Source organism: Pholcus phalangioides, unplaced genomic scaffold (genome assembly GCF_987345545.1).
Source record: "Pholcus phalangioides strain wild (caught in Gottingen) unplaced genomic scaffold, Ppha-v1.0 ptg000021l_1, whole genome shotgun sequence".
NCBI classification, from domain to species: Eukaryota; Metazoa; Arthropoda; class Arachnida; order Araneae; family Pholcidae; genus Pholcus; species Pholcus phalangioides.
In genome coordinates this window covers 11,509,628-11,536,796 of record NW_028301614.1, presented here as the reverse complement: position 1 = coordinate 11,536,796, position 27,169 = coordinate 11,509,628, and the positions used below count along the sequence as shown (strand labels likewise).

Here is a 27,169-nt window from a genome sequence, read left to right as displayed (position 1 = left end):
ATGGCAAACTTCATAACTTACAAGTTTTACAGCAAAAAAAAAGGGGCGGGGCACATATGCAAATTTATTTTGAATTTGCAAACAAACTTTCCCTCTTCTCAAAAATATAGATGTAGAAGTGGTTTCAAAAATTACAAGTTTTTATTTGTTACCCGACATCATAAGAATTCATAAAATAATCAATCCACGTACATGCTTTCTGTCATCACCAAAGTGTTCTAAAACCTTCAAGTGTTAGTCAAAAATATAACTCATAATAGCATCACATAAATTATAAAAATTCTAAAAGTGATATTCATTCCCCCTCCAATTATTCAAAATAAAAACCACAGCCAACAAAGATTTTTCTTACAAAATTATTTATATTTGCAGCAACTCTTATATTCGCAGCAGAGAGAGTTGCGGTAGTACATAGTATTAAAATGATTTAAAGAAATCGGAAGTGATGTATTGAGTTTGCAATAAATATTGTTTTTATCTTGCTTGAGCTGTGGCCACTTCTGCCAGAGAGAGATACAAATACAACGCCACAACAGGCAAAATGTCCAACGAGGTGGATAAGAAAAAGATGCCCATAAAAATATGGATGTCATATTTCAAAAATACAGCAACCCAATTAAAAATGCAATGATCTGCGGCATAATCACGGATCACTTATATGACGCGCGGCACAGCTCCAGAGCATTTGGATCCGCTAAGTATTTGAAGATCACTAGAGTGGCTCTGTAGGGGACTCAATAGGGAGAATGTTAGTTCAGGTGCCCACAAACTAGTGAAAAGTTTTACTCGTTTTTCGCGCACCGAGTAAGGCGCCATTAAGAATATTTCATATTTTTTATAAAGGGTGGTTGATGACGTAAGAATCATCCAACCCCCCCCCCTCCACGTCATCAAGTCAGCAAATCGAAAATCCCCCATCCATGCTGACGTAATACTTGAATGACCCCTAACATAAAGATACCCGAAAGTTATTTTCAGAAGGTTAAGGTTAAAACCAGACGTGGCTCGGGCGGTCACTTTTAAAAGCCGGGTTTTACTAGCAGGTTTTCTATGCCACGCGCAACGTGAATCACCCAGCGCTACACGCCGTCTATTCATCAATATGAAAAGCAGTACGACTGTTTTCCTATAGAGCGCAATACGGCTCACAACAGCGCTTTACATCGGGCGTGATTGGCAGACTGCCTCTAGTGAGTTAAGCGTCGTGTGCCGCGCGTTTCAGCGATCTTCCCTTCATTTTCGTGTTGTGTCTCTTCCCTTTAAACCGGAGCATGCAGCCGATAGAGTAGATGACGCCAGGGTCATATACTATATAGCCATCCTGAGCCGATGCGCCACGCTTGGAAAACGCAAATGCGTAACGCCATTATGTAACTCATTTCTGCCGACACGAAATGATCCAGTTAGGTTCACGCGGCGCAAAAAGCCTACTCCTAGGAAAACCTGGCTTCAGGGATGAACGCTCGTTACGAAATCCCAGGAGAGATAAACCCATTCTCTCTCATGGAATCTTGTGTGTGGATAGAGCCTGTACCTCTTCTTTTTTTTTTTTTTGCCTTTTTATTTACGGCAACCAATCTGCGAAACAGATTCGCTTTCCCCACTGGACTTCTTAAGATACGCTTGTCGGCGTCCCTTACTCGAAATTTTTTTTCCTTTCTTTTTCAGTAGCGAGTTGTAACGTGAATAGAACATGTCAAAAAAACTGCGGAAAGCAGTGACATTTTCTGGTTTCTCGGAATTTTCGTAGTGAGATATTGGCTGTAAGCAAATAGGAAGGAGGGATAAAATAGGAACAGTAGGAGAGAATTGTGGTAAAAAAGAAGACGATTGCGGCGAAAGTAGGAAAATAGTAGGATAAATAGGAAAGCTGCGAGGTCTGCACTCAGTATACTGCGTAATATAGGAGGTTCGAGACATCGTTTCGCCACATAAGTAAAAACTTTCTCACCACTGGGCATGGGGGAATTTTCGGCTACTGGTTCAGCGGAGTGATGTCGTTCTACGGACCATCGATTTCCAACGCTGACCAGTTTGCGACATAGGCAGGAAAACACGTCAAAACTAGCGATTCGGTAAAAAACCACATTTTTAGAAGCAAAAGCGTATAATCGTATTAATTTACTAAATACGACAAAATCGTAACGGTTGGCAGGTATGCACAACCATTGGATGTTCCAATCCCATCCCCTGCTTTCACATTTCCTATTATAAAGGGACAGCGCGTTTTTTTAAAATCTTTTCTTCCTCTTTATATTGGGGGGAAGCTTCCTCTTATTTTTTTAGGCAATGCTATTCATCACCCTGGGGAACGCCTATTCTAAAAAAGATCATCCCTTCAGAGAAAAAAAAAAAAAAGACTTTTTCAGGCGTGGCTGCAAAAAGTAAGGAGTTATAAGGGCCCTTCCAGAGGGAAATGAAAAGTAAGGAGTTTTTAAGGAGTTTGTAAGGATGTGCGAACCCTGAATGCAGTTGAAGAGAGATTATTGGAAGATTTTGGTATCATTATGAAATAGTTATGGTATCAAATGAATTAAAATATCCAGTGGAAGAGAGAAAAATTAAAGGAAATATGGTAATGAGCAGAGCACAAATTGATCACTTTTTAACTCCTAAACTGCATAAATATAAATCAGCTAATGAAGATAATTCATTTCAGAATCTTATTCATTGGCCGAAAGGTGATTTTCCATGTTTCTATGCGAAACTTATGTTCTACAAATGGCCCAAAATTTGAGAAGCGCTACTAAAAATAAAAATACTGACTGAAAGGCCAAGATAAACAACTTCAAAATTGGATGAAGTAGATTTAAAGGAAGATGAAACATCTTTTATTTTACTGTGTACACTATGGTCAGGTTTGTGAGCTACAGTGGGAAAAAGTGTGAGGTAGCGTGTTATGTGATATTAGTCACACCATTTCTCTCACACACACATGCAGACAGAAAAGATAAGACCCTAGAATGCCCAGACCATTCAATTTGTGGTATTACCATATCCACTGAAATAATTCAAATACAAGGTTTTAATTTTTTTTAATGCACTTTCTCTAAGATTAACCATTTGTTTTACATGAAATGGCTCAAAATCATTCTGAAAGAAAGATGCATCTAAAAAGTGATTTTGAGTTAGAAATAAATTAATTTCGTGCAAGTAACAGTTACTCATTGAACTCTCATTCTGCATTTGCATAAAAACTCAGCTCACGACGTGACTATTTTATGTTAACGCATGCACTCACATAAACTAAAATGATCATTAGACAAGGCATAAAAATGTCGGGAAAAAAATAAATAAATTGGAGAATGACATTAAAATCAAGCAAATTATTTTTCTGCAGTGCCATATGTCAACATCTATCTTTGCTAGCCAAAAAATTTGTAAGCTTAGGTGTTTTCTAGCTGAAGTATCACTGCAGTTGGAGTAACGAGACTGGTGGCTATCGTGAGAGGCTGTCTAAATTAGACTGCTTACACTTATGCATCCAAGAGAGTAAGATGGCTTTGGAATAATCTTTGTTTCCTGACACACGTGATGCTATGAGTTACTGTATTAAGAACACAGATTATAGTTATGTACAAATCTGCTATTTTTCTAAATTTCGTCTAATACATTGAAATAACATTGCTGCAGTTACAGTTCAACAAAAAAAAGAAACTGGCTTATGTCTTGTCCAGATGTAAATCATTCAAGAATGAATAAAGATGATAACAATACACTTTCCAATATCAGATGTTTCCATGAAACGAAGATAATTATGATCACTTACAAAGCAGGGGAGGACAGATTTGCTGAAATTTTTGTATCAAAGAAATTGTCATGATGAATAGTGTCATGTTAATAAATGTCAGGCGCATAAATACTCAACAAAAACTATAGGAACTAGAGGTAAATCTACCAACTAGAGAACCAAACATAGAGGAAATTACCTTTGTAATTTGTGCCTGGGAATTTTTCAACCGCAAGCATGCTGAAGCCAGTGAAACAAACACTCCAAAATGTTGACTTTTCACCACAACGGGAAAATATTGTGCAACAGATGGATACACAATTTTCAACTATAATATAAAATCCTGATGAATCCAAAAACTTATACTTCATTTTACACATAATCAACAAATGATTCAAATCCATTTTCAAAAATAAATTAAATTAATGCGTAATCAAGAAAACGGGACATTATAGCAATGCAATATGCATAAATTTATTCTACTTGCTGGTAGGGCTCAAGAAATTCCAGGTACCAGGTTGCAATGGTGACCAAAAGGATCTTATAAAAAATCTGAATGTTGTCGGATAAATGAGATGAGTTTGTGCCAGTGATACATGGCAGTTTTTTTGTGCATAACCCTTTACTATAGGCACAGGGGGACATATTCAGCTACACACTAAAAATACTGAGAATGTGGAGGGGATTGGGGATTTTGATTTTCTTCATTAAATAACAGGGGGAACTTGACGATGCCACAATAAATAAAGTTTCATGCTACACAAGAGACAGCATAACATTACTCTAGTTAAAAACACTATTCCATTCATTTATTTTTAAGTACAGTAAAAAGAAAATGTTCATTAATATTTTTTGGGTTTTCTTTTCTAGATTTTATCAAAATTAGTGTATGCATGACAATTCACTAAAATTATATTTTCAAAAACATAATTGCTGCAGCAGCTCAGTCAACAAAAAAGTGGTTCAGAGCCGAAAATATCTCCATTCTAGGGTGGCCAACCCTCAGTCCATACCTCAACCCCATAGAAAATTTATGGGGTATCCTCACACAGGTGTTGTGTATAGCAATGGAAGGAGATATTCCTCAGTTTCAGAACTGAAAAAACAATTGAAAAAGCATGGTTTGATGCTTGTTCAGAATTGCTATAAAACTTGGAACTCTCATAGAAAATCATGTGTTTGATGCTATAAAGAGCACAATGGCAATAACATAAGTTACTAAAATTATTTACTTGATTTCTGAAACAGAATATTTAACTTTTTAAGTGGCATTGATGAGATATCTCGTCTACATAAAAGCCTCTTATTTTAGCACTGACAAGCCCAAATATTTTTTAGAGAGTTGGTTTCTCAATGGAAAACTTTTTCCTATAACCCTTAGTTTGCACCTGCTGAAAATCGGAAAAAAGCCTACTTTATTAAAAAAAGATGTGGAATTTTGAAGGGGGTTTAGTGATTTCTAATTGCCACTTAAAGGGTTAAGATTTGTGTCAAAACTTTTGTGGCATGCATTTTTATTGTTTCGCTATAATGCAGCAAATATACAAGATTTATGTTAAAATTTTGTGTTATTAATTTGTAGCAGAAATCCGGCATGAAATATGTAAAGCCTCACAATTTATTTATTCATTTAAAAATACAAACTACAGGCAAAAGTCCAGTTAAAGTTTGCAAGATAAAGATAAAACATACGTATATACAATATAAAAATTTAAAAATATACATCAGTATTACTGCATCTTAGAAATTGGTACAATGGATAATTTTTCAAAACATTAGAACGATATGTTAAGTTAAACCTCAAAATTAGTGCTGGGCTTAAACTTTTGTTGCACACTTTATAATCACATGAAATTATTTCAACTTTCAATATGAGTTGAAAACTGGGTTTTTGACAGATGTAAAGCACAAGATTCAATATAAATTAATGTTTCTTTCCCCCCTCTTTTTCCCTCAAGATGTTGACTTACCTGGTTAGGACATACCAACACGTCCAATAACCTCTGTATAACAAAATTTCCCACAGGATGCTGAATTAGCATTTCCAGGTGATTGCAGATGTGATAACGCCATATTAAACTCTGGTTTCTACCATCACCAGTTTGAAACAGCTTTGGTACTAGATATGAACTACTTGTGTGTAATAAAACTAAAGGAACACTAGAAAAAAAAAAGAAAAGAAAAAACATAAATTGGGAAGAAAAACTTGTCAACAGTATTTCAAGATTTTTTCTACCAGTAAAAATCAAATGTAGATTAAAAAAAGAATTCTGAAATTATCATTAAAAAATAAACATAAGTATACAATAGGTATTCTACATTTGATAAACTTTCAGTTGAGGAAATCTCATAAGGTTACTTCAAAATACATTATGAAAAAAAATGACAAAAGAAAAAAACACTTTATTTCATTTATTATCCAACATCCCACCGAAACCGTCATGTCTCTTCAGTACAAACTTTCACACTATCCTCCCTTTTTCGAATGCCTCAATTTGTTCGCTCTTTCTTTCTCTCGCGACCGTCTGTTTCTCCCAGACCACCTTCTACTTCTTTTCTCCTGAACCTTACAGATAGCAACCATCATTATCAGACCGCAATATCACCAAAATCATGTATTTGATGGCATAGTAGCTTCCGATTCAGTTTTATCGTCCAATATAGCAATGTAGCAAAAAATGTTGGTGACCTCTTCAATTTTATGTTGGGTTTAATTGGTAGAAATTTCTAAATTTTACACATTGAAGATATATAAATATATCAGTGAATCTAGCTGTATTGTTTTAAATATATCTGAATTTTGAGTATAGAGGCAACAGGTCTAGCTTTGTATCAAAATACAGTGCTGTGCTTCTGATTATATCGTCACAAGACCTTGAGATGAGTGAAGGCACAAAACAATCTGATACAAAATGTATCGTTTTTATTTACACAACAACCATTTACATTCTAATCCACAAACAGGGACTCTGCACTCTAAAAATCACAGAGAATGCAAGTTGGTTTCTCTCCATGATTCATACTCTTTGAAAATGAAAAATTCAAGGACTATTCAAGCATTTTTTAGACAAAAGTTCATAATTCAAGGACATTCATGTTTGATAAAAATCAATTTTTTTTAATGAAAAAAAAATCCAATTAATTTGATTTATGTCCAACATTTACTCATTTTAATTTCGAGTTTAAAATGCTAATTTATTAAAGATGAATAATTTTTAAAACAATTATAGTTCTAATTTCAGCTTGTAGACAATATCAAGTTCTAAAGGTCTTGCTTTCAGAAGAAAAAACATTGTAGTTTTATCAAAGGGATGCACACGTAAGAAATCATTTTATGTTTGAAACACTATTGCAATGTGTTTTAGATAAAATATCAGAAAGCACATATAGTCATATGCAGTATGTAGGGTGATCATATTACCCATATTTTCATGTAAATCTTGGCCATCCCGACTTTTTCACAAAAATGTATAGACATTTCCTGAATCTTAAACAAAGCCATTTGAATTTCTTTATTGAAGTATTGAAATTATTTTACCAACTCTATGAATTATATTATGAATTTAAACTTGTATTTTTTATTTCACATATTTGTCATGTTAACATTCATTCTAGGATTAATTTAAATGTATACTGCTTCAATGAACGCAGTGGTGCTTCATTTTCTACATTTGATATTTTGGAATTTTTTAGCAATAACTGGCAACTTTTGTTTACCTTTGGCATCATGTTTGGTGACAATTGGTGATTTTGCCATATTTTTATCGAGGAAATATGGTTGGCCTACATTTATGTAATAGACATTAATATATTAATTCAATAGTTTAAAATACACTCATTGCCATAAAAATTTGCGCACCCAGAAGAAGTCGTCAAAATAAAACGAAATTTTACACATGTAAGTACTACGCTGATATAAGTGATTAGAAAATCCAAGAAAAAGTATCATTTATTGCAGAAAAAAGTACAGATGAACAGAAGTTTTAGTACTCTGTTGGGCCCTCTCTAGCTGGAATGCACAATGCGATACGAGCAGGTATTGAGGCATACAAGTTCCGTATGATGTCCTGAGACATCTCGTTCCACAGTTGCTGTAAATGCGTCTCTAGTTCGACCAACCTCGTAGGGTGTCCAACTTGCCGTCCCAAATGATCCCAGATATGCTCGATTGGTGACAAATCTGGGGATAGAGCAGGTCAGGGAAGGGTGGTAATGTGGCGGAGGCAGTCTTGTGACATCCTTGCTGTATGTGGCCTAGCATTGTCTTGTTGAAAAATGGCTCCTGGGAGCCCTGCCATGAGTGGCAACACATGTGGCTAAAGGATGTTATGGACGTACCGCTGGGCTGTCATTGTGCCATGGATCAATATTAGGGGTGACCGTGTATCGTAAGCCATGGCACCCCATACCATGACACCAGCTGTGGGAGCGGTGTGTCGCTGTAAAGCGAAGGCAGGATTGAAGCGTTCACCACGGGGCCTCCACACACGAACACGATTATCATCACTGCTGAAGTTGAATCTCGATTCGTCGCTGAAGACGACCTGGTTCCATTCCGTTGCAGTCCAATCCCGTCGTGCTCGACACCACTCCAAACGGAGGCGTTGGTGGGTGGGTGTCATTGGCAGCACACGTAATGGGCGCTGCGATACCAGATGTCCTTCAGCCAGACGCCTTGCGATGGTTCGGGAAGACACAGGGGCCCGTAGTGAAGCTGCTGCCTGTGTCTGGATAGCGGCCAATGAGGCAGTTGGCTCTACGCGTGCGTTTCGGATGATGTGACTGTCTTCTCGACGACTGGTCTGTCGAGGGCATCCTGAACCTGGTTGCCATGTAAATGACGTCTCTTCTGTCCATTGGTCCCAACACCTCCTCACAGTAAAATCAGAACGGCCTAGTTGATGAGCTACTCGTCGAGCTGACCACCCAGCTTCCATCATCCCGATGATTCTTCCCCTATCGAACTCTGACAATTGCTCATATGGTCTTCGACGACGGCGTAACGGCATGTCTACCTCAGCATTTCCTTTGCAAACGATTAAATACACTCCAGCAAGCTCTGCTTACCTGTTTTATACTCCAAGGAGAACGAAGTTCAACGCCTTCTAGTGGCATTACGCAATGCGCAATCACGCTGCATTTCTAATCATTTGCATATCTGCCCGACATGTACCTTCAGGCCAACTTTCGTTTCGATCCCACAATTATTTCTTGGTGCGCAAGTTTTTATGGCAATGAGTGTATTTTGGAGCAATTTCTTAAGTGCAGTGTTTTGCAGTTAAATTTTACGCAACATCTTTATAAGCACAGAAATACCTCAGGTATGCATGACCATATGCTCTGTTTTGAACATTGTATTGTAACTCATCGTTGCTGTTCCACACATTTTCGTCCCAGTGGGACATGGTTTCGGGGGGGGGGGGGGGGGAACAAAAATTGATTGAAGAAATTCACTAAAAGAGATTATAAGCACTTGAAAATGGTTATTACTTTTTTCGAGGACGATCAATTTCTTTTCAAGCTATAAATTCACTATAGAATGGCCCACAAAAAGTCTGGCTTGGGGGAGGAGAGGCTGCTAAAGATCCCACTCCAGGCGCATTGCCCTAAATATGGGAGCCATATGGTTGTGCCACGGCTTTTCATTGTAATTTTGCAACACAATTAACTTTATTAACACAATAAGCTTGTTGATTGAAATCAATCACAGTTACAAATTGTCACAATGAAATCCAACAAATACTGTTTAAAATTTTTACGGCTCCTCATTTATGCTACGAGGGTGCATGAAACAATATTCAAAACTATATTTAGAAAAACAAACAGTAAAGAGATAGATTTAATTTGAAAATTGGAGAGCTAACGGGGGGATTAAGAAACAAAATATAAGAGTATCTCAAAGGGGCGGCAGGAATCTGAAGTCTGTCTCCGCTAAGAGAGATCTGAGGCAACAGCCCCCATTATAAATATGCCCCAAAATGAAAATTCACCTGAAAAAATGGCCAAATCCTGCGCAAATCATGTAGGCTGAAATAAATTTTTAAATCGTCAAAATCTTTCTTCTATTCTAAAGGGAATTTTTGATACAGAACATTTCCAGTCAGCTGAGGGCTCGTTAAAGACCAATGCAAAACATTCTGGTTTGGGGCAAACCTTGTTCTTTGAGAGAAACCGAAATTTTGAAAACTTCCAGCACCTCAGATTATCTGGAACTTCAAAGTTTCCAGACCCTATTGTATTTACATAAATTTTGCAACAATATGAATGTGGCATGTCCAGTTACATACATTCCGAAGTTTTTCTTATGCTTTGAGGATGTATATTAACAACAAAAAAATTTTATATATGTAAAGTTTGAATAATTGAATTTAATTCTAATTCAATGAATTAGAATGAAAAACATTCTTTTACATTATTTCCTTATTTATTATACAGTGTTTAAAAACTTTTTTTGCATACAGCTTTTTTTTTTTAGCTCTAGTTTTTGAAATTCAGCATAGCTCAATTATGAAATATTTTAACATTGAGTAGTAGTTAAGTTTTTTTATGTGGATTCGTTTTCCTCTGTTTTTTTCCTACTGCTCCGTATGTCCAATGTGTGTTATCTGGTTTTCGTAAACAGGGGTGCAAGCTCCCCTCATCTATTTCGGATCGGAGCAGCAAATTTCATTTTTGGAGCAGAAATTTTGAAAATGGAGAAGAACTAAAAACAAACTATAAGGAGTAATATTTCTGTGAAATGCCAAAAGTTTTGTCAAAAATGGTTGAAACAAATAATTTTAAATAAATTTCCTTCACAAATTAAAATCCATTTAAATTTCTTCTGAATTATCTTATCTGTCACTACTAAAACATGCATTACTGAAATGATGAATAAAAATTATTGGACTCTTTTCAAATTAAGCAACATGCATACTAAAAACCTAGGCAGCAAGAATTTCTGCTGCTTGAACACCAAAATCTTATTCATTCTGATATAGCAAAAAAAGTGCATGCAGAATATAATAGGGGTTTCCGTGAAAAAAAAAAATTAGCTTCTTACAGAATTTAAAGTAATCATTAAATTTAAAAGCAAAATAAGAAAAAACGAGAAAAATATAAATACCTTATTTACTTAAAAAAATTTCAACCTAATAGCATGTTAATAGATTACGAATCACAAGTCGCTTTCAGAAGTTCAGCATCTCAATGCAATTTTTTTTCAAATTTTTCATGCCCTTGAACATATAAGATTTTATATGTGTTATTCCATTAAAGCATTGGATGGACAGATTTTTCCATGTTCGAAGACTTTTATTTATTTATTAACAATGAACTCTCTTTCACTGTCTGCGTTACCATGTGGCAAAAATAAAAAAGCCTTCACCAAAACTGGCAAAATTTTGAACTATGGGCTGCTTTCAAGGTTACTAAGTTTAAATATGTCTGCCCAATATCTATCTATTTATTCTATGAACTGATTTCACTTCTTGTAATTCTTTGCATTGTAGTGCAATCCATTCATCACACATAATTAATAGTTCTGTTGGTGATACAATCTTAAGCAACATCCTAGCAATACGTGAGGGAGTAATGTACCATCCTAGCAATGAACAAGGGAGTGCGAAAAACAAGAAAGGGTGCAAACATTTCATTCTCTCCAACAACGTTTTGGAAAGGTAGGACATTAATATAAAAAGGTATCTCACAGAAAATGACCATGCTCCTAGTACAAATTCCTTCCTTCGACTATTGTTAAGAGCATGTCCCTCCCCCACCAATGCAGAGGCGGACTGTGCGGCCATATTGAGCGGCACTCTAGGAGAGGTGCCAAATGGAGTTGAAAGGGTGAAAAAAACTTTGTTGACCAAAAAGAAACTTCGTCAGTAGCGCCAAAAATAGATTCCACATGGGTAGAAACATTTTTTTCCTGGAGCCGCCCCTGTTTGCCAAATCAGGATTTTCGCATTGTGAAATTGTCACAATCTGCAACCGCCGACGATAACCACACAACCGCATAGTGGCTAGATGACAAAACTATGAATATTTTAGCTGGAGTTTTTATAGATCCCATTTTTTCCCAACGATCTTCAAAAAATGTCAGTAATTTAAACGAGTAAACCAATTCCCCTTTTCAATGCATGCCGTCTTTGAACGCAGGTTGACAGCCACGAAATTACCGTTATTTTCAGTATATAACCCGCTGGAGAAAAAACGGCCTCAGAAATCTGAAAATTTGACATATTCATTCAGGGACTTTGATAGCCCGCCGGTTAACCAATAACAGTATAGGACTTTATACTTCAAGGTAGTAGAGCTACTTTCCAAGGTCACAAGATAACGCGATTGTGGTAGATGGTGGGAAGTGAAAAAAAAACCTGAAGTTTCTCCCTCCACATATTTTTTCGTGTTTCGGAAAGAACGCATCCCGTGAACAAAATTTTTGATGCTTCTTTTTTCTAAATTCCAGGTATTTGACGCACTACAGTGCATTAGCGGTACCTTCACGAACCACAAACAAGAATTGGCGCAAATGCGCAGGGATTCTGTGCCTCGGCTCACCATGTAGCAAGAGAACTGTTTTGGCGCAGCTCTTGCACCCCTGCGTAAAGCATGGTCGTGGAACAATCTGGATCTAAATAAAATTTTAAGTGTTTTTAATCTGTTTCAGGATTTTTATTCCCCAAATCACAAACAACTACATCTATAAACATAAAATTGATTTTCTCTGTGTGTGTTCTCCATACAAATCTACAATTTTAGATAGATCATCACCAAATTTTACATAGATACAAATGAGACCTGACTTGTACGATAGGCTACTTAAAAAAAAAAAAAAAAGCTCGCCAGAGCAGGGCAAATAAAAAAACTGTCAGGCAACAATGGTTTTCGGACCTTGACAATCACTTTCGGAATGTTTACTTTGGTTACCATGGTTCCTTAGCAATGCATTTCAGATGTGTACATTAGGGTGGAACGAATTTTTTTTTCTTTTCGAAATTGCCATTATAAATAGAATTTAAAATATGCCTTTACGTGAAGAAATGCCATTACTAATTTTTTTCCCCAAAATTCAAACTTCTTGAGGTTCTTCATCGCCCCTGAAGTTTTACACACGTGTGGAATTCTGTAACATGGCACAGCGGAGGAGGCTTTCCTATTCCTCTGAACACGTGATTCATTCAGTGACCTCAATGTTTTTCCCTTGTTTTCAGTATTCATTTGCAGTCTTACCCCTAAACTGAGAGGGTGTTTAACAGTCAAAATGATGACCAGAAGCTTTTATTGTTATGGTATTTTAGGAAATCCCCCCCCCCACCCCCACTAAAGAGTGGGATTCTCGGGTCTTGCCCACCTATGGCGATGTTAAGCTTTGTTATTTGCTGACTCAACGCAATAGGAAACCACAAAAATCAAGAAAAGATCCAGCTATTGCAAACATTCTTGAAATTATCTTGCCAAAAATAGAAAATATTTGGAAAACTGCTTCGATTCCTACGGTTTCTCACCAATGGATATGCAAAATTTTCAAAGACTTTTATTGTAAATACGAGAATCTTCAGAAAAATATGAAAGCAAGGAAAGATTCTCAAACTTTCAAGTTGTACTTGAAATCTTTTCAGTGTGAAGCACAGAAATTGTTCGACATTGCAACATGCAAATGTGATTTTAAAAACTTTAAGTGTAACAAGTTGAGAAAGGTAGCAAATTCAGAGCGAGATTTCTCGCAAGATCAAAGAAGTATACGCAAGATGACCATTGGTCGAGTAAATGTCCCAACAACGAAGAAATTGAAAAACAATGAACAAATGAAAATGGCATCCTGTTTGGAGTCATCTCAAGAAGAAACGGCGGAAACTAGTTCATCAACCACTGAAAACTCATCTATATCCAACAATTCTGAGGAAAGTGATCTACATGAGCCAAAACACGGTTTGCCGTTGAAGTTAGCATTTCCATCTACCAGTACTGAAGCTGCTCTATCAATCGGTGCCGAAGCAAGTACTTCATTTGCTTTTGAAGTTATGACATCATCCTCTCAGATGAGAACTGAATTACCAAAAGTTGCTCTTGCTTGTGATAGAACTGGTGTGTTTGATTGATCAGCTGCAATTATTGCGAGTGCTGCACTGGAAAATGTTGAGTTATTGACGAAAGAGAAGCCAAATATGACTATAGACCAGATGAAAATAAGGCGTGAAAGAGCATCACAGAGAGTTCTTTTGTAAGATAAAATTCCTAGAACAAAATGTGTGAGGAATATATTTTGATGGTCGAAAAGACAAAACCTTAGCTAATGTCAAAGAAGGTGATTCTTTCCATAGAAGTACCATATCTGAAGAACATATAACTATATTGCAGGAACCCGGGTCAATTTATCTCGGTCACACAACTCCAAGAAGCAGTAGAGCAAGGGATATAAAGTCATCAATCCTAGACTTTTTGAAGCAAGATTTTGATACGAACGAATTGATGGCGATCGGATGCGACGGGACCGTTACCAATACTGGTTATAAAAATGGTTTTATCAAATTAATAGAGAAAGAAATAGGCCATCCCTTGCAATGGCTTATTTGACTTTTGCACTTTAATGAGTTATTTTCTCTAAGGCATCTTGTGAAGCATCTAGATCAGTGATTTGATTCCCAACGTGGGCGTTAATGCCCCGGGGGGGGGGGGGGTGTGATGGAATGTTCCAGGGGTGCGGGCGGTAGAAGCTACGTGCATAACATGGGATCCTATGGATTAGATTGTGTTGGGGGGGGGGGCGCGATGGGAGAAAAAAGCTTTTACGCCCACCCAGAGAATTTATTGCTCTCATTATTCTCAGATGAGAATCTCATTTATAAAAACCTGGAAATCAAGAGAGTTCTGAAAATTAGAAATGAAGGATTATCAGAAGCAGAAATCCATACATTACATGTTCCATTCAAGCCAGAATAAAATCAAGGAGTACTTTTCTATCGTTTGAAAAAAAAAAAAAAAAAACTATTTTGCAAAAAAGTGAAATGTAATAACAGTGTGATAATAGAGGACGCATTCTCCTGACACCTATATCGTCAAACTATGTTTTTTCTGTTTTTTAATTTGGAACATGGTTATAGTTTTGTCTCCCCCCCTCTCCCTGAAAAAAGGATTTATTTTCACCTCCCTCTATCAATCACTATATTCGGAGTGCTTGAAAAATTCCCCTTTCAAATGCCATGACAGCTGCATATTTGCTTGTCAGTTATTACTTATGTATGGAACTCTTAACTTGTGAGTATTTCTCTGGGTTTCTATATATATTCAGTTTTGCCTCATGTTTACTGAATAACGTTTAAATTAAGTGTTTTTCTTTTTTAAAAAATACTTTTTAAAAATCATCAACTTCGTTTATGTTTGAAAAGATTTTTATAATGTGTACTTAGAAAAGTCTTTTTGCTCGACCTTTAGGGTCTGTCAGGAACCTCAAGATATTAAAATATTTTCCTAGATTTTGGTATAACTTCTTAAAACCTAGAAAGGCATCTTTTGAATACTAAGGCAACATCAATTTCCAAAAAAAGTGAAAGAAACTTTTTCGTCCAACCCTAGTGTACATGCCTTTACAATGCTGCAAGTGTATGTATAATAGTTTGTGCCTATAATGGTTTGCCACTTTTTTCAATCCTCCCAGTAATGAGAGCTTTTTGAATAGATGTCAGAATCGTACTCAGCATCACTTTGAGGGTAAGGCAAAGGATGATCCCCATAGAAATCAGTGGTTAAATTGCCAATTTTACTGTAGACATGCAGAAATTTAGTGTGGTTTTCTGCCACACCAATTATTTAAAAAATTACATTGAATTCTCGATTTTTGAAATATTGAGTTCGCTTAGAGATACGAAGCCCAGAAAATTAAATATGAAGTGATTAGCCGGACCTACTTCTGAGTTGGATATCCATGCAATAACATTGATTTCAATTTTTTATTTATATCTTCTCAAGCATGAAAATTAATGTCTCGTGTATTGTCTTTTAATATTTAATTGCATAAATTCATATAGTTTAGGTTGTTTTAAAATTAATTATGGGCCCGTAAAGTACATCGAAAAATTCCACAGCTTTAACTAAGCACTTTTGGGAGCAGAAACAGGCAGATAGATAACTTGAAGCTCAAGTTATCTGCCGAGAATTAAAATACTCGGCACCCCTTAAAAAAGGGGGAAAATTCATTTTTATGTTTCTTTAAATCTACATTTGTTTATTTCATGAATCGTGCAGGGTATCGCCATATTGGTTAACTTAGGCACAGTTTGTTTGTCCTTTAAAGAAAGAGGGAGATATCACATAATCCAAAAAGCCTTATTGAAGAAAACCCGAGCCGCACCAGGTATTATAGCTAGTAACTTATAAAGTTCTTTGTTTTGAGGGCTGAACTAAAAAAAATGTCATAGAAGAAGTAATGATCATGCTGATCTATTTTGCTACAGACATGGTAAGTACACCCTAAAAGAGAACGGTAAAGCCATTTTTCTGATTTTGTTAAAAGAGCTTCCCTTGAGTAATATAGGGTTAGGTTTGGTGACCAAGATAAAGTTTGGATTCCACACACAGTGTGTAAAACTTGTATATAACATGTATGACAGTGGACATATGGGAAGAGAAGGGATCTAAATGGGGTCAATACCCATTGCTCACTCAACCAAAATGAAAGAGGAATACAATACTACAGTCATAGTGAAGATAGTTTCACAAACATAAATGAGTTATTCGTGTGGACTTGAAAATGATTAACTTTTTTCTTGGTCAGCAAGTGGGCTACATGAAATATCATTGCTTCATTATGGGATAGAGCCTAACAATACTACCGGATAGGAAAATAGTGGCTTACGAGAGAGAACATGGTTGTCTGTCGTTTGTGAATGACAGACATGGCAGAATCATCTTGCTTCCAATGTGTATAAAGCTAGGGTTAATGGAGCAGTTCATGAAAGCTCTTGATCACAAGACAGCCTTTGCTCTGGAAACATAGGGCAAAAAATGCATGGAATAAGTACAGAAAAACTTGAAGCTGGAATTTTTTGTGGTCCTCAAATCAGACAGCTCATAAATGATCATTATTTCGTAGATTCCATGAATGAGATAGTGTGGATCTCATTGGTCCTTGTTGTCAAAAAATTTCTTGGAAACCACAAGGCTGAAAACTATGCTGAACTAGTTAGCAGCATTCTCAACAGCTTTAGAGACCTTGGTTGTAATATGAGCATAAAGGTTGATTACTTGCTCAGCTACTTAGACCGTTCCCCTAAAATCTAGGTGATACTAGTGAGGAACAAGGTGAACGATTTCACCCGCACATAAAAGCAATGGAAGACCAATACCAGGGCAGATGGGATACTCATATAATGGTAGATTACTTTTGGAATCTGTAAAGAGCCATGTAAACAAAGTTCATTTGAGAATTCCAAACAAAAGAAACTTTTTGAGTGTAAAAAAATAACTTTTCCTGTTGTTTTTACCCAATTTTTTTTCCATTTTCGATTTTTAATTAAGCTATTAAGATTTACAAGAGTTTGCTGTGTCTTTTCCAATCTATTGAAATGATAAAAATTAAGCAATGTTTTTTCTTCAATTTAACACTTGTAACCTCAAAGCCTAATTCAATGTGTTAACATGTGTGTGAATAACGCTATTTTCATCTAGCAAACAAGAGCTGATGGGCAAAAACTAATGTCATATTCATTTTCAGCACATGAAATAAAATCAGTTAAAAAACCCAGGCACTAAAATCAGTGTTGCGCAGTGTTATTTACATCACTGGGGTCTGTCCAGACCTTTTTTTTATTAGATCTTATTTTTACAAAAAAAAATTTATTTTTGTTAAAATCAGTATCAATTTGGTAAAAAGCAAATTAATCTAATTTTTAAGAAATGAAATGCCAAATTTATGCTTTTATTAATGAGAAGGGGGGGGGGGGGCTCTCGAAGGAGCATCTAGGATAGAGAGCAATGTAAACATGTGTAGTGCTTTCAATGACCTTTTTGTAATTTTTTAATAGAGAAAACGATATTCAATGTATGGGTATGTATGGGGAATAAAATCCTCAACGATATTCAAGTGGAAATCCTAAATCTTCTAAAAAATGTGTGTGCAAGCAAAGCACCAGGACCAGATGATAGTATCCTAGTATCCTCAGGGAATGTGCTAAAGAATTGTTAGGGCCAGTCACGAAGATTTACAGGAGTAATGGTGCTGAGGGTATCGTCCCAAAGGATTGGAAGCTTGCTAATGTAGTTCCCGATATTTAAAAAGGGTAGTTGAGAAGCTGTGTCCAATTATCGTCCAGTGAGTTTGACAAGCTCCCTCTCCAAAATTTTGGAAATTATCATCAAAAGGCAATTGGCAAAGTGAATAGATGAGAATAATGTATTGTTGGATAATGAGCATGGGTTTAGGAAGAGAAAGGAATGTGTAACTAACCTCCTTTGCTTCTATGATCACATGACTAAGGCTTTGGGTAAGGGCAAAAATGTAGATGTGTTTTACCTTGATTTCCAGAAGTTATTCGATTGGGTCCAACATGGTAAATTCTTCAAGAAATTTATATCAGATTGGAATCGTTAAGAGATAGGTCCCAACAGGTTATGTTGAACGAGGAATTCTCTGATTGGACAAGTGTCACAAGTGGAGTTCCTCAAGGAAATTTCCTTGGCCCCATACTTTTTTTATCATTTTACATATAAATTCAATCAGGGTTTAGATGGGATTATTAGCAAATTTGCAGATGGTGTGAAGCCAATAGGGGTAGTCAGGTATCAAGGCAATAGGGAGTTCCTCCAGACAAACCTAAACAGGATTGGAGCATGTGCAAATGAATGGAGCATGATGTTTAGGGTTGACCACAATCAACCACTGTAGCACAGTCAACCATTTTGTGTTGCTTGAACCACTATGGCTTGAGCAACCCACGTTTCTTTTACAATTTGAATGGTGTCACTATCCCAGATGAAACTAGGGTCACCTATTTGGGAATTCTTATTGACAAGCGGCTTAAATTTTCTAAACATTGTTTAGTGGTAGTCAAAAAAGTGAATAGAATGCTCAGTTTCATTTTTAAAAAAATGTTAAAGTCTCTGTGTTCTTCTAAAGTCATTTTCAGCCGCTTTTCAAAGGTTTAGTTTGTCCTAGTATGCTGTAAGGTGTTGGAGACCATACCTACAGAGGGACATAGACTTGGCTGAAAACGTGCAGAGAAGAGCTAAGTGCTCTTGTTGGGCACACAATGCTTAAGTTATAGAGACTTCATTATTTGAAAATGTTTACATTGGAAGAACTCAGGTGTCGGGGGATATGATCAAAATGTTCAAAATCTTCAATAGGATAGATAAGATTGACCATGAATTATTAATACATCATCAATAGATTGCTTTGATGAGGGGACACCAGTATCGATTAGTAGAGGAAAATTCTAGATTATGGTGTTTCAGGGAATTTTTCTCCAATAGGATTGTTAATAAATGTAATAGAATTTACTACACCCAAGGGTAAGCTAACACAATAGACACATTTAAGAAGAAATAAGATAAACATATTGGGGTAAATCAAGAGGCTATCCATACTTGGAATAAGACAACCATAAATATTTTTATGGGGATTGTGTAATATTTTATGTATATGTTACCGATAAAGTGCAGAAGTCAGTTATTCTACAGATTATCTAGGTATCAAATCAGTTAATCTGCAGATTAGCTAGGTAATGTGCACATTAATGGCAACATATATACAGGGTGATTATAAAAAAACTATCCCGACATATGGACCCCTAACTATCATACCATTCACAGAAACTGAATGAAATTTTGGCATAAGGTATTTTGATGTATGCGCTCAAGAATGATATGGGAAACAACAGTGCCACTCTAACAGTTACGGTTACAGTGAGAAAATTTTGAAAATATCAAATGGCAACGCCAAGTTTTTTGTATTGGAATGCGATCTCCATACTGAAAAACCCTAAATAGCGTTCGAACGGCAACTGTAGCATGAAAATCACCGGCGGTACATAGGCTAAAAGTGAGGACAACCAATAAGGACAGAAAAGCAGCATAAAATAAAGCATTTTATTGTGTTTCACAAATTTTCCACATGACCTCCTTCACACACGACACTTTGCATGCGGCAGATGGTGGATAGCACTGCAGCACTTACCATGGCAATAGGAATCTCTTGAATCGCAGTTCTGATGGCATCTTTCAAATCAGATGCAGTTTGTCCTGTTGTTTTCCAAGTGACTGTTGTTTTCCATATCATTCTTGAGCGCATACATCAAAATACCTTATGCCAAAATTTCATTCAGTTTCTGTGAATGGTATGATAGTTAGGGGCCCATATGTCGGGATAGTTTTTTTTATAATCACCCTGTATATATATAGATAGATAGTTTTTAGTTCGTATAATTGCATTTTAATTGGGTTGTTGTATTTTGAAATTTATGAATGCCCTATTTGCTAAGGGCATCTTTTTCTCAGCCATCTCGTTGGGCATTTTGCCTGTTGTGGCCTTTGTGATCATATTTGTTAAATTTTATTTTGCAAAGGGTCTGGAAAACAGTACATAATATTGGCAGGACAGACCCCCCCATGCACCATTTACTTCTGTATTATTAATATCATTTACTTATATCCACAAGGTAGGCAATTCAATATTTTACCCTTCAGAATCCACATCTTCAAAAAGTAGATTGGTTAGAAAACTGGCTAATTTCAAACAAGTCTCTAATGAATTTCTTTTTAGCACATCGAGAAGGTTACAAAGAACTGGAACGATCCTTGATTCTGCACAACAAGCTTTGAATACAAATATATATAACAATTAAAAATCAAAATTTATGGAAACCATACAATTTTTGTTGATACAAAATCAATTTTCAATGTGAACACTCTTAACACAGTGCATAGAGAATGAGAGACCATACGAAAAATATATTTAAAAAAATAGAATTAATTTTCCTGTAAAATGTAGAATCAATATTAATTCATCGCACTCTCCCAAAATATCAACACTTATATGAAATTTAATTAATTTACAGCATTACTCTACATAATTACAGCGTATTCTATACCAGTATACACCAATGTGTATCTAGATGCGTGATTCATATACAACATTCATATTCATACCCCCCCCCCTCTTCACAACATATCTTGTTTATTTCGTCCCACTTCATCAGCGTGCTATGGAAAGAGACGTGAAAACACCAGTTTACTGAAGAAGCGAATTTTACAATAATAAAGCAAAAAGAAAAAAACAAATGTGATTCATCAAGTAATCCCAGAAAACTTCCCCATTGGGTCCCCAGACTCCAATTCGCTGAATTTTAATGGGGCCCCTGACTGGATTTATTTTGGGCTAGCGATGTGTTTCAAATTTTACAATGTCAAACAACAAAAATCAATGAGATTCATCCAGGGACACCCGAAATGAAACCTGCCAACATTTCCATGGGCCCGGACCTGAAGGCTTGTCGGACATCCCCCGGTTAGGAGCTACGAAAATGTTCAATTTTTTACAACTAATAAAATCCAGGGCTCACATCTAGTAGCAGGGATCCAATACGCAGATTTTTAGTGGGGGGGGATCCAGACTGGATTTATCTCAGGCTTCCGCTGCAGCAAATTCTACAATGTCAAACAACAGAAAAGAATGCGATTCATCCAGGGTCCTCAAAATGAAACCCGTAAACATGACTTAGAAGCTTGTTGGTCATCCCCCACTGAGAGTGCCATGCAAAATTTTCATTTGTATTCAATTTACCAACGAATAAAATCCAGGGCCCCCAACCAATTACCCGGGACACCAATTCACATACTTTTAGTGCAAAATTTAATAAATTTAGTTGCAAATTTTTCAATGTTAAGCAGCAAGAAAACAACGAGATCCACCAAGGGCCCTGGAAATGAAACCTTTTAACTTCCCCATGAAGGTATACGTGCAATCCCCCAGGGTACCTCGACTCTGTGTTGGGAGCACTGGTGTTATATGTATATTATACATACCTATCGACATGACCCCCACAAGGGCAGGGCTGACAGGGGCCGGAACGATTCTTATTACTTTGATTTGTCATAATATAAATTAACCACAGAGGGGCCCCTGAAAAGCTGGTTTAGGGGCTTGCACATTTATTCCAGCCTAGGGGCTTTGCTGCAGGATGTGGGAGTCTCTTGGTACATGCACATAACTTGGGCCCAATATATGCTAGAGTGAAATGAAAACTTGACCCAAAATCGTAACAGGCTTTCGTAACACAAAAACGTAACCGAGTTCCGTCACTCAAAAAAATGCCACCCACTTCCGTTACATAAAATCGTCACTAATTCCGGTTGCATAGAAACAGGCCTTTTTCGAGTTTGTGATTTTATATTATAGAGTAGATTACTCTTTCGATTCAGAAATACAGATTGGTGTAAAATGACAAATTCAATGAAACATCAGACATAACAGAACCCAATTTCAAACCATTCTTCCTCATAAAATTATAATAAAATAAGCAATACATCTATTAAGGACCAAAAAGTTACACCTTGGATTCACACATAAATAAGGAAAAATCCTTAAAAAAAAAAAATGAAACTCTGATTAAAACACACAAGGAAAATATGAATATCATTAATAGCACAAAGTTTAAGAGAAACAAATAAACACATGCTTTAAAAATGAGTGGGAGCTGTGTGTTGTTTTTGTGTTATGTCATAGTATGTATTTTATTCATACAAATAAAAGAATTTGCTTTCAAAAAAAGTTAAATTTTACTACTCCAAATTTCATTGAGGAATAAAAGTATCCCTTCACATTTTAGGTCATTTTTTTAATACAGTTATTCAGGGGTGGGAAGTGACATTTCGGAGCAGTTTTGGAGCAGCAAAATTAACTCTTACAAGAATATTTTCTTAAAACCTCACCCCTTTTCAAAATAAAACAACTGCACTGTCTTTTGTTATCAAACATCTTTTCATCAGCTTGTTTTTTGTTTTTGGTGTTTCAGGCGTTAGACGCCTTGTTTGAAAGAGCGGCTGTCATAAAATTTTACACACCAGTCTATTTAAGATGATTTTTGCTTACTGAGTGAACTATTTGCTGTCTCGAACAGCAGCACTTCAAATAGGCTAAAAATTTAAGTTTTAAATTTTTTATACTCAGAAAGAAATTGTTGAAGAATGGGAGAGAATTTCGGAAGAAGCAACATGATGTTTGACGATTCAGCACTCATTATTTGGCGAGATCGTCGATTTAACACTAGTTATTCGGAAGAGACTTGCTCCTTTACTCCCGGAAAAAAAAAAAAAAAAAAAATCAACGAAACATTGGGATCTGACGCAATGACGATCGACTACAATGAATGAATGAATGCCAGGGTCTCTGTCACCGGACTTATCCCGTTGCCGAGATCTCTTCCAGCCCAGCTTTGTGGCAGAATCTGGAACAAAGTGAGTGCGTGCACCTAACAGTCCGAGTGTGTAGCTAGTGTTGTGGCTGATATTTCAGTGCTGCCATCTATACTTCAAATTGCGAGTGAAGTGCAATGATTGAATATTTGTAACGTTGTAGGCCTGTTGCTCTCTGCGGCGAGACTTTTTAACGGGGAGATCAGCTCGCATTCCCTCCTTGAAGTTGGGAACCACAGAAAACGAACTTCAGCCGACCACCTCTGTGGCGCCGGTGGGGTTCGAACCTGGATCCTCGAAGGTGCAAGTCTGTCACTATGACCACTCGACCACCACAGCGGCAACGATCGACTACAGTAATTTCTGCTGCTTCCAGTGGAGACTTTATTTTTGAAAACGAAAACTGACTCACATTTGTGTTTTAAAGCTGAAAGACCATTGCAAACCATCTTCAGCTGCACGATCATGGATATTATCGGGGTTTGGCGATGGAACGCCAGATAAGGGGGGCCTATAGTTTAAACAAGGTGATAGTTTAAGTACAGTAGAATAAAACACGCCTTCTCGGAAAGAATCGTTTCGCTGCAAGAAGGACAAAAATTGTTTGCCATGCTTTCTGAAATTCCGGGCATACTGAAGCAAAATTTGCTATTTGGCGCAAAAAAACATGATAATACACTATTGGAGCTGGATGGCGCAAGATGTTAAGTTTGGCGCAGTACGGCACAATTGGCACAAAGTTCCCACCCGAGTTATTTCATGTTTATTAAAAAAATACCCCTTAAAATTTTGAAGAGGAGGGAAATTACGCGTACTTCAAAATTATTTGTTCAGGTAAAATAATTCTATACAAAACGGAAGTGGTGTTGCTTACAAGATGAATATGTTCTGTTAGCAGTACAGTTTAACCTTTTTCAAGTTGCCAGAGCTTCAGTATGCTAAATGGACCATTCCTAATGAATTTCTATATACCATGAGTCTATAGTATAGAGACTTTACACCATCAAATATTTCTTTGCATCAAATTTTTCTTATATATTTTTTTGTTCTGTTTCAAGGCCTGGGTTCGAGTCTCGGTGGAGACCAGATAACTTTTCTTTCTGAGTTCACCTCAGCATCATATCCAGAAAATGTTTTCTTGACATCTTCGTCTACCATCCCCTCCCCCCCCAGGGGTCATTTGCGGAAGTTAAGAGAGGCTACTAAGGCCTTTACTTCAGCACCTCATACCACAGTGCCTGAAATAAGAAAGACAGGGTCGTGTCGCCAGTGGTGTAGATGGTAGTATACTTGTCTGGTTTGCAACAGAGCTGGGTTCAATTCTAGCAGTGGAGACCAGATGACTATTTTAAAGCTTACCCCCTCCCCACACACACACACACATTCTCTCACTTTAACAGTTTTGCCACAACCCTTCCGTTTTATATTGTTTGTCTATGTTATTTTGATCACTGATAACAAATAATTAATTCTCGTTGGTATGCATACAGTGAAAGTCACAATATCTTTTCAATCAAATATCACTGCTATTTTGTCATAAAGATCACCCTAATATAACCTTGTTACCAAATAATAATAATCCACAGGTGCAGATTCCCCCCCCCCCATACATGAAAAATCTGTGGTTTGACATATGATGAAATATTTTGCACTGAAGAAAATATGTCATACATATAAAAGGGAAAACTAATGATCTTTTAGAATGCACAGGGTGACCAAATGACCCATTTTTTGTATTCTTGCTGTCATGATTTTTTTAAAATAAAAATCTCCCATATTTTCAATGAAGTCTACTTGAATTTATCTTTGAACTAAAATCAAAGATCAAGAATTATTTTGCCAACTTATGACTAAATATGAACATTGTATCGCACATTTTGTCATATAATCTTTTTTTTGTAAAATTCATTTCGATCCACCGTGATTTGCAACAGGGCTTCATTTCCACCATTGGTGATTTTTAAGCAATTTCAACAGTAATTGACAGTTTTGGCATAATATTTGAATCATTGCAGATTTCCCATTCTTGAAAAGAGGTTTAAGCTAGATAAAAAAATTTCTTTAGCAAAAAAGTGAAAATGGGGGGGGGGGGGAGGAAAGCTTTAGCAAAATGCTACAATGGCAATGATTGGTGGCAAGATGTGTACTCGTTTCGTATCTCCTGTGTGCATTTTTTTTGAAAGTGGCTACTATTTCTTTCGCATTTTGCAAAAAATATGACCTTAGCTTAAACCCTGTCTTGAAATCGTAATTTCTCATATTTTTTGAGTATGGTCAGCCCGAGATTTTAAGAACTGAATGAGTACTTTTTTAAAGAACTTTTTATTCAAGCAATAATTATATAATTGATTATATTTGAATATATGCTTACATTGATAGTACAGTAAAACCTGTCTTCAATGGAAAAAATCTTGGTCTCATGATTCCAATACGAAAAAATCTGGATTAAATGGAACCTGCCTAACTTGGAAAGGAAAATTTTACCCTCTCAATGGAAAATTCACATAAATACTGTGAATGTTTCGCGACCAACAGATCATAGAAAATGTTCAAGTGATCTACTGAAATTTTTTCTGAAATCTCTGCTTGTCAATGTGAGTTTTGTTCATCAGTGAAGTCATCTTCCCCCCAATATTAGCAAAAACCATTTCTGTACATGATGCAAAGATTTTGATGTCATGTGTTGCAAAGCAGTTGCCTCCTGAAATTATAACAAAATTTTAAGGAAAAGCAAGATTTTTTACTAATACTATACAGGTAAACTTAACGTAAATATTGGGTTTCTAATGATAGGCAAGGTTTCCAAAATTATATATTCAAGCTGCTTTCCATGATTACAGTGCCTAGCCCCAAAGCAGAATGTTCTGCATTGTTCTGCAACAAGCCTTTGGCTAAAAATGTTCTGCAGTAAACATTCCCATACAATAGTGTTTCACTACACTTTTTTTTTAAATTCTTCCAGATTGTTCTGCGTCACAGATTTTGGCATATTCTGCTTTGGAGGTGCTCAGCAAGGCAGGAATTAATGGGAGGCAACTGCAAATTTTTGATGGGAACAAACCCCCATTGTTATAAAATCATAGAACTTTACAGTGATAGGGGGATGATGAAATCATGTTGCTTCCCCCCCCCCCCCACACACAAATGACTTAGGCATGTTAGGTGTAATTTTGAAAGCGAAACTGTTTACCGAAAGTCAGGCAGCAATAGGTGTTAAATACATACAGAAAACACACTCACTGACTACTGGAAAAATGTAATTTTATTTATTTAAGAGTAATGTTTTAAAATTCTTTATTCACTATTCTGCAATGCAAATAGTTGATGTATATAATGTAATCTATATACTGATAGATATTTAGTAATTATAGAAAAAATAATGTACATTACTTTATTGATTTTATTTTCAAATTATTTATACTATCTTTTTAAATTAATTTTTATTCCATTTCAATTACATATGAGATCGTTACATAATTTTACACATTATGTCAATTGAACCTTTAGTAAGCGGAAACCTGTGTTCAACGGAAAAATATCCCAGTCCATTACGATCCTGTTAACAGGGTTTTACTGTGTTATAAAAACTGATCAATCTATCCACAACGCTATTTTGGTATCCTAAAATTTAGGCTTACAGTACTGAGGGAGAGCCCGTTAAAAAGTCTCACTACTAAGAGCAACAGGCCTACAACGATACAATTATTCAATCATTACACTTAACTCATAGTTAGGAAAAACTGATGGTAGATGGCGGCACTACACATAACAAGCATTAAATAGAAACAAATTTCATGTCAGGTTCACAACACATACATTCTAACTTGTACTAATTCATTTGAAGTTCGGCAGAGGTTTGGACGAGGTGCATGTGTGGTTTAGTAGTAGTGCTGAGGTAGAACACAACAGACACAACTTAGTGAGAAAAACGGATATAGACCAAGACATGCTCAACACATGAGGCACAGACCAAATGTGGCCCTTGAGGTCATCTGATGTTGCCCATGATCTCTAACCTAATTTTGTAAGAATGAAGTGACACATTTACTT

General features: G+C 36.3%; 1 protein-coding gene across 1 annotated transcript in view; it reads right to left on the bottom strand.

Moving 5' to 3' along the window:
* Positions 1-27,169, bottom strand: part of LOC149070616 (nucleolar protein 9) — a 57,715-nt gene that overhangs the window by 8,310 nt on the left and 22,236 nt on the right. Inside the window, exons 5-7 of the mRNA XM_089248960.1 lie at positions 20,386-20,521; positions 5,701-5,890; positions 3,930-4,058 (exon numbers count right to left, since the gene is read on the bottom strand). Of these exons, the coding sequence (XP_089105086.1) occupies positions 3,930-4,058; positions 5,701-5,890; positions 20,386-20,521 (455 nt within the window). The remainder of the gene's footprint in view (positions 1-3,929; positions 4,059-5,700; positions 5,891-20,385; positions 20,522-27,169) is intronic.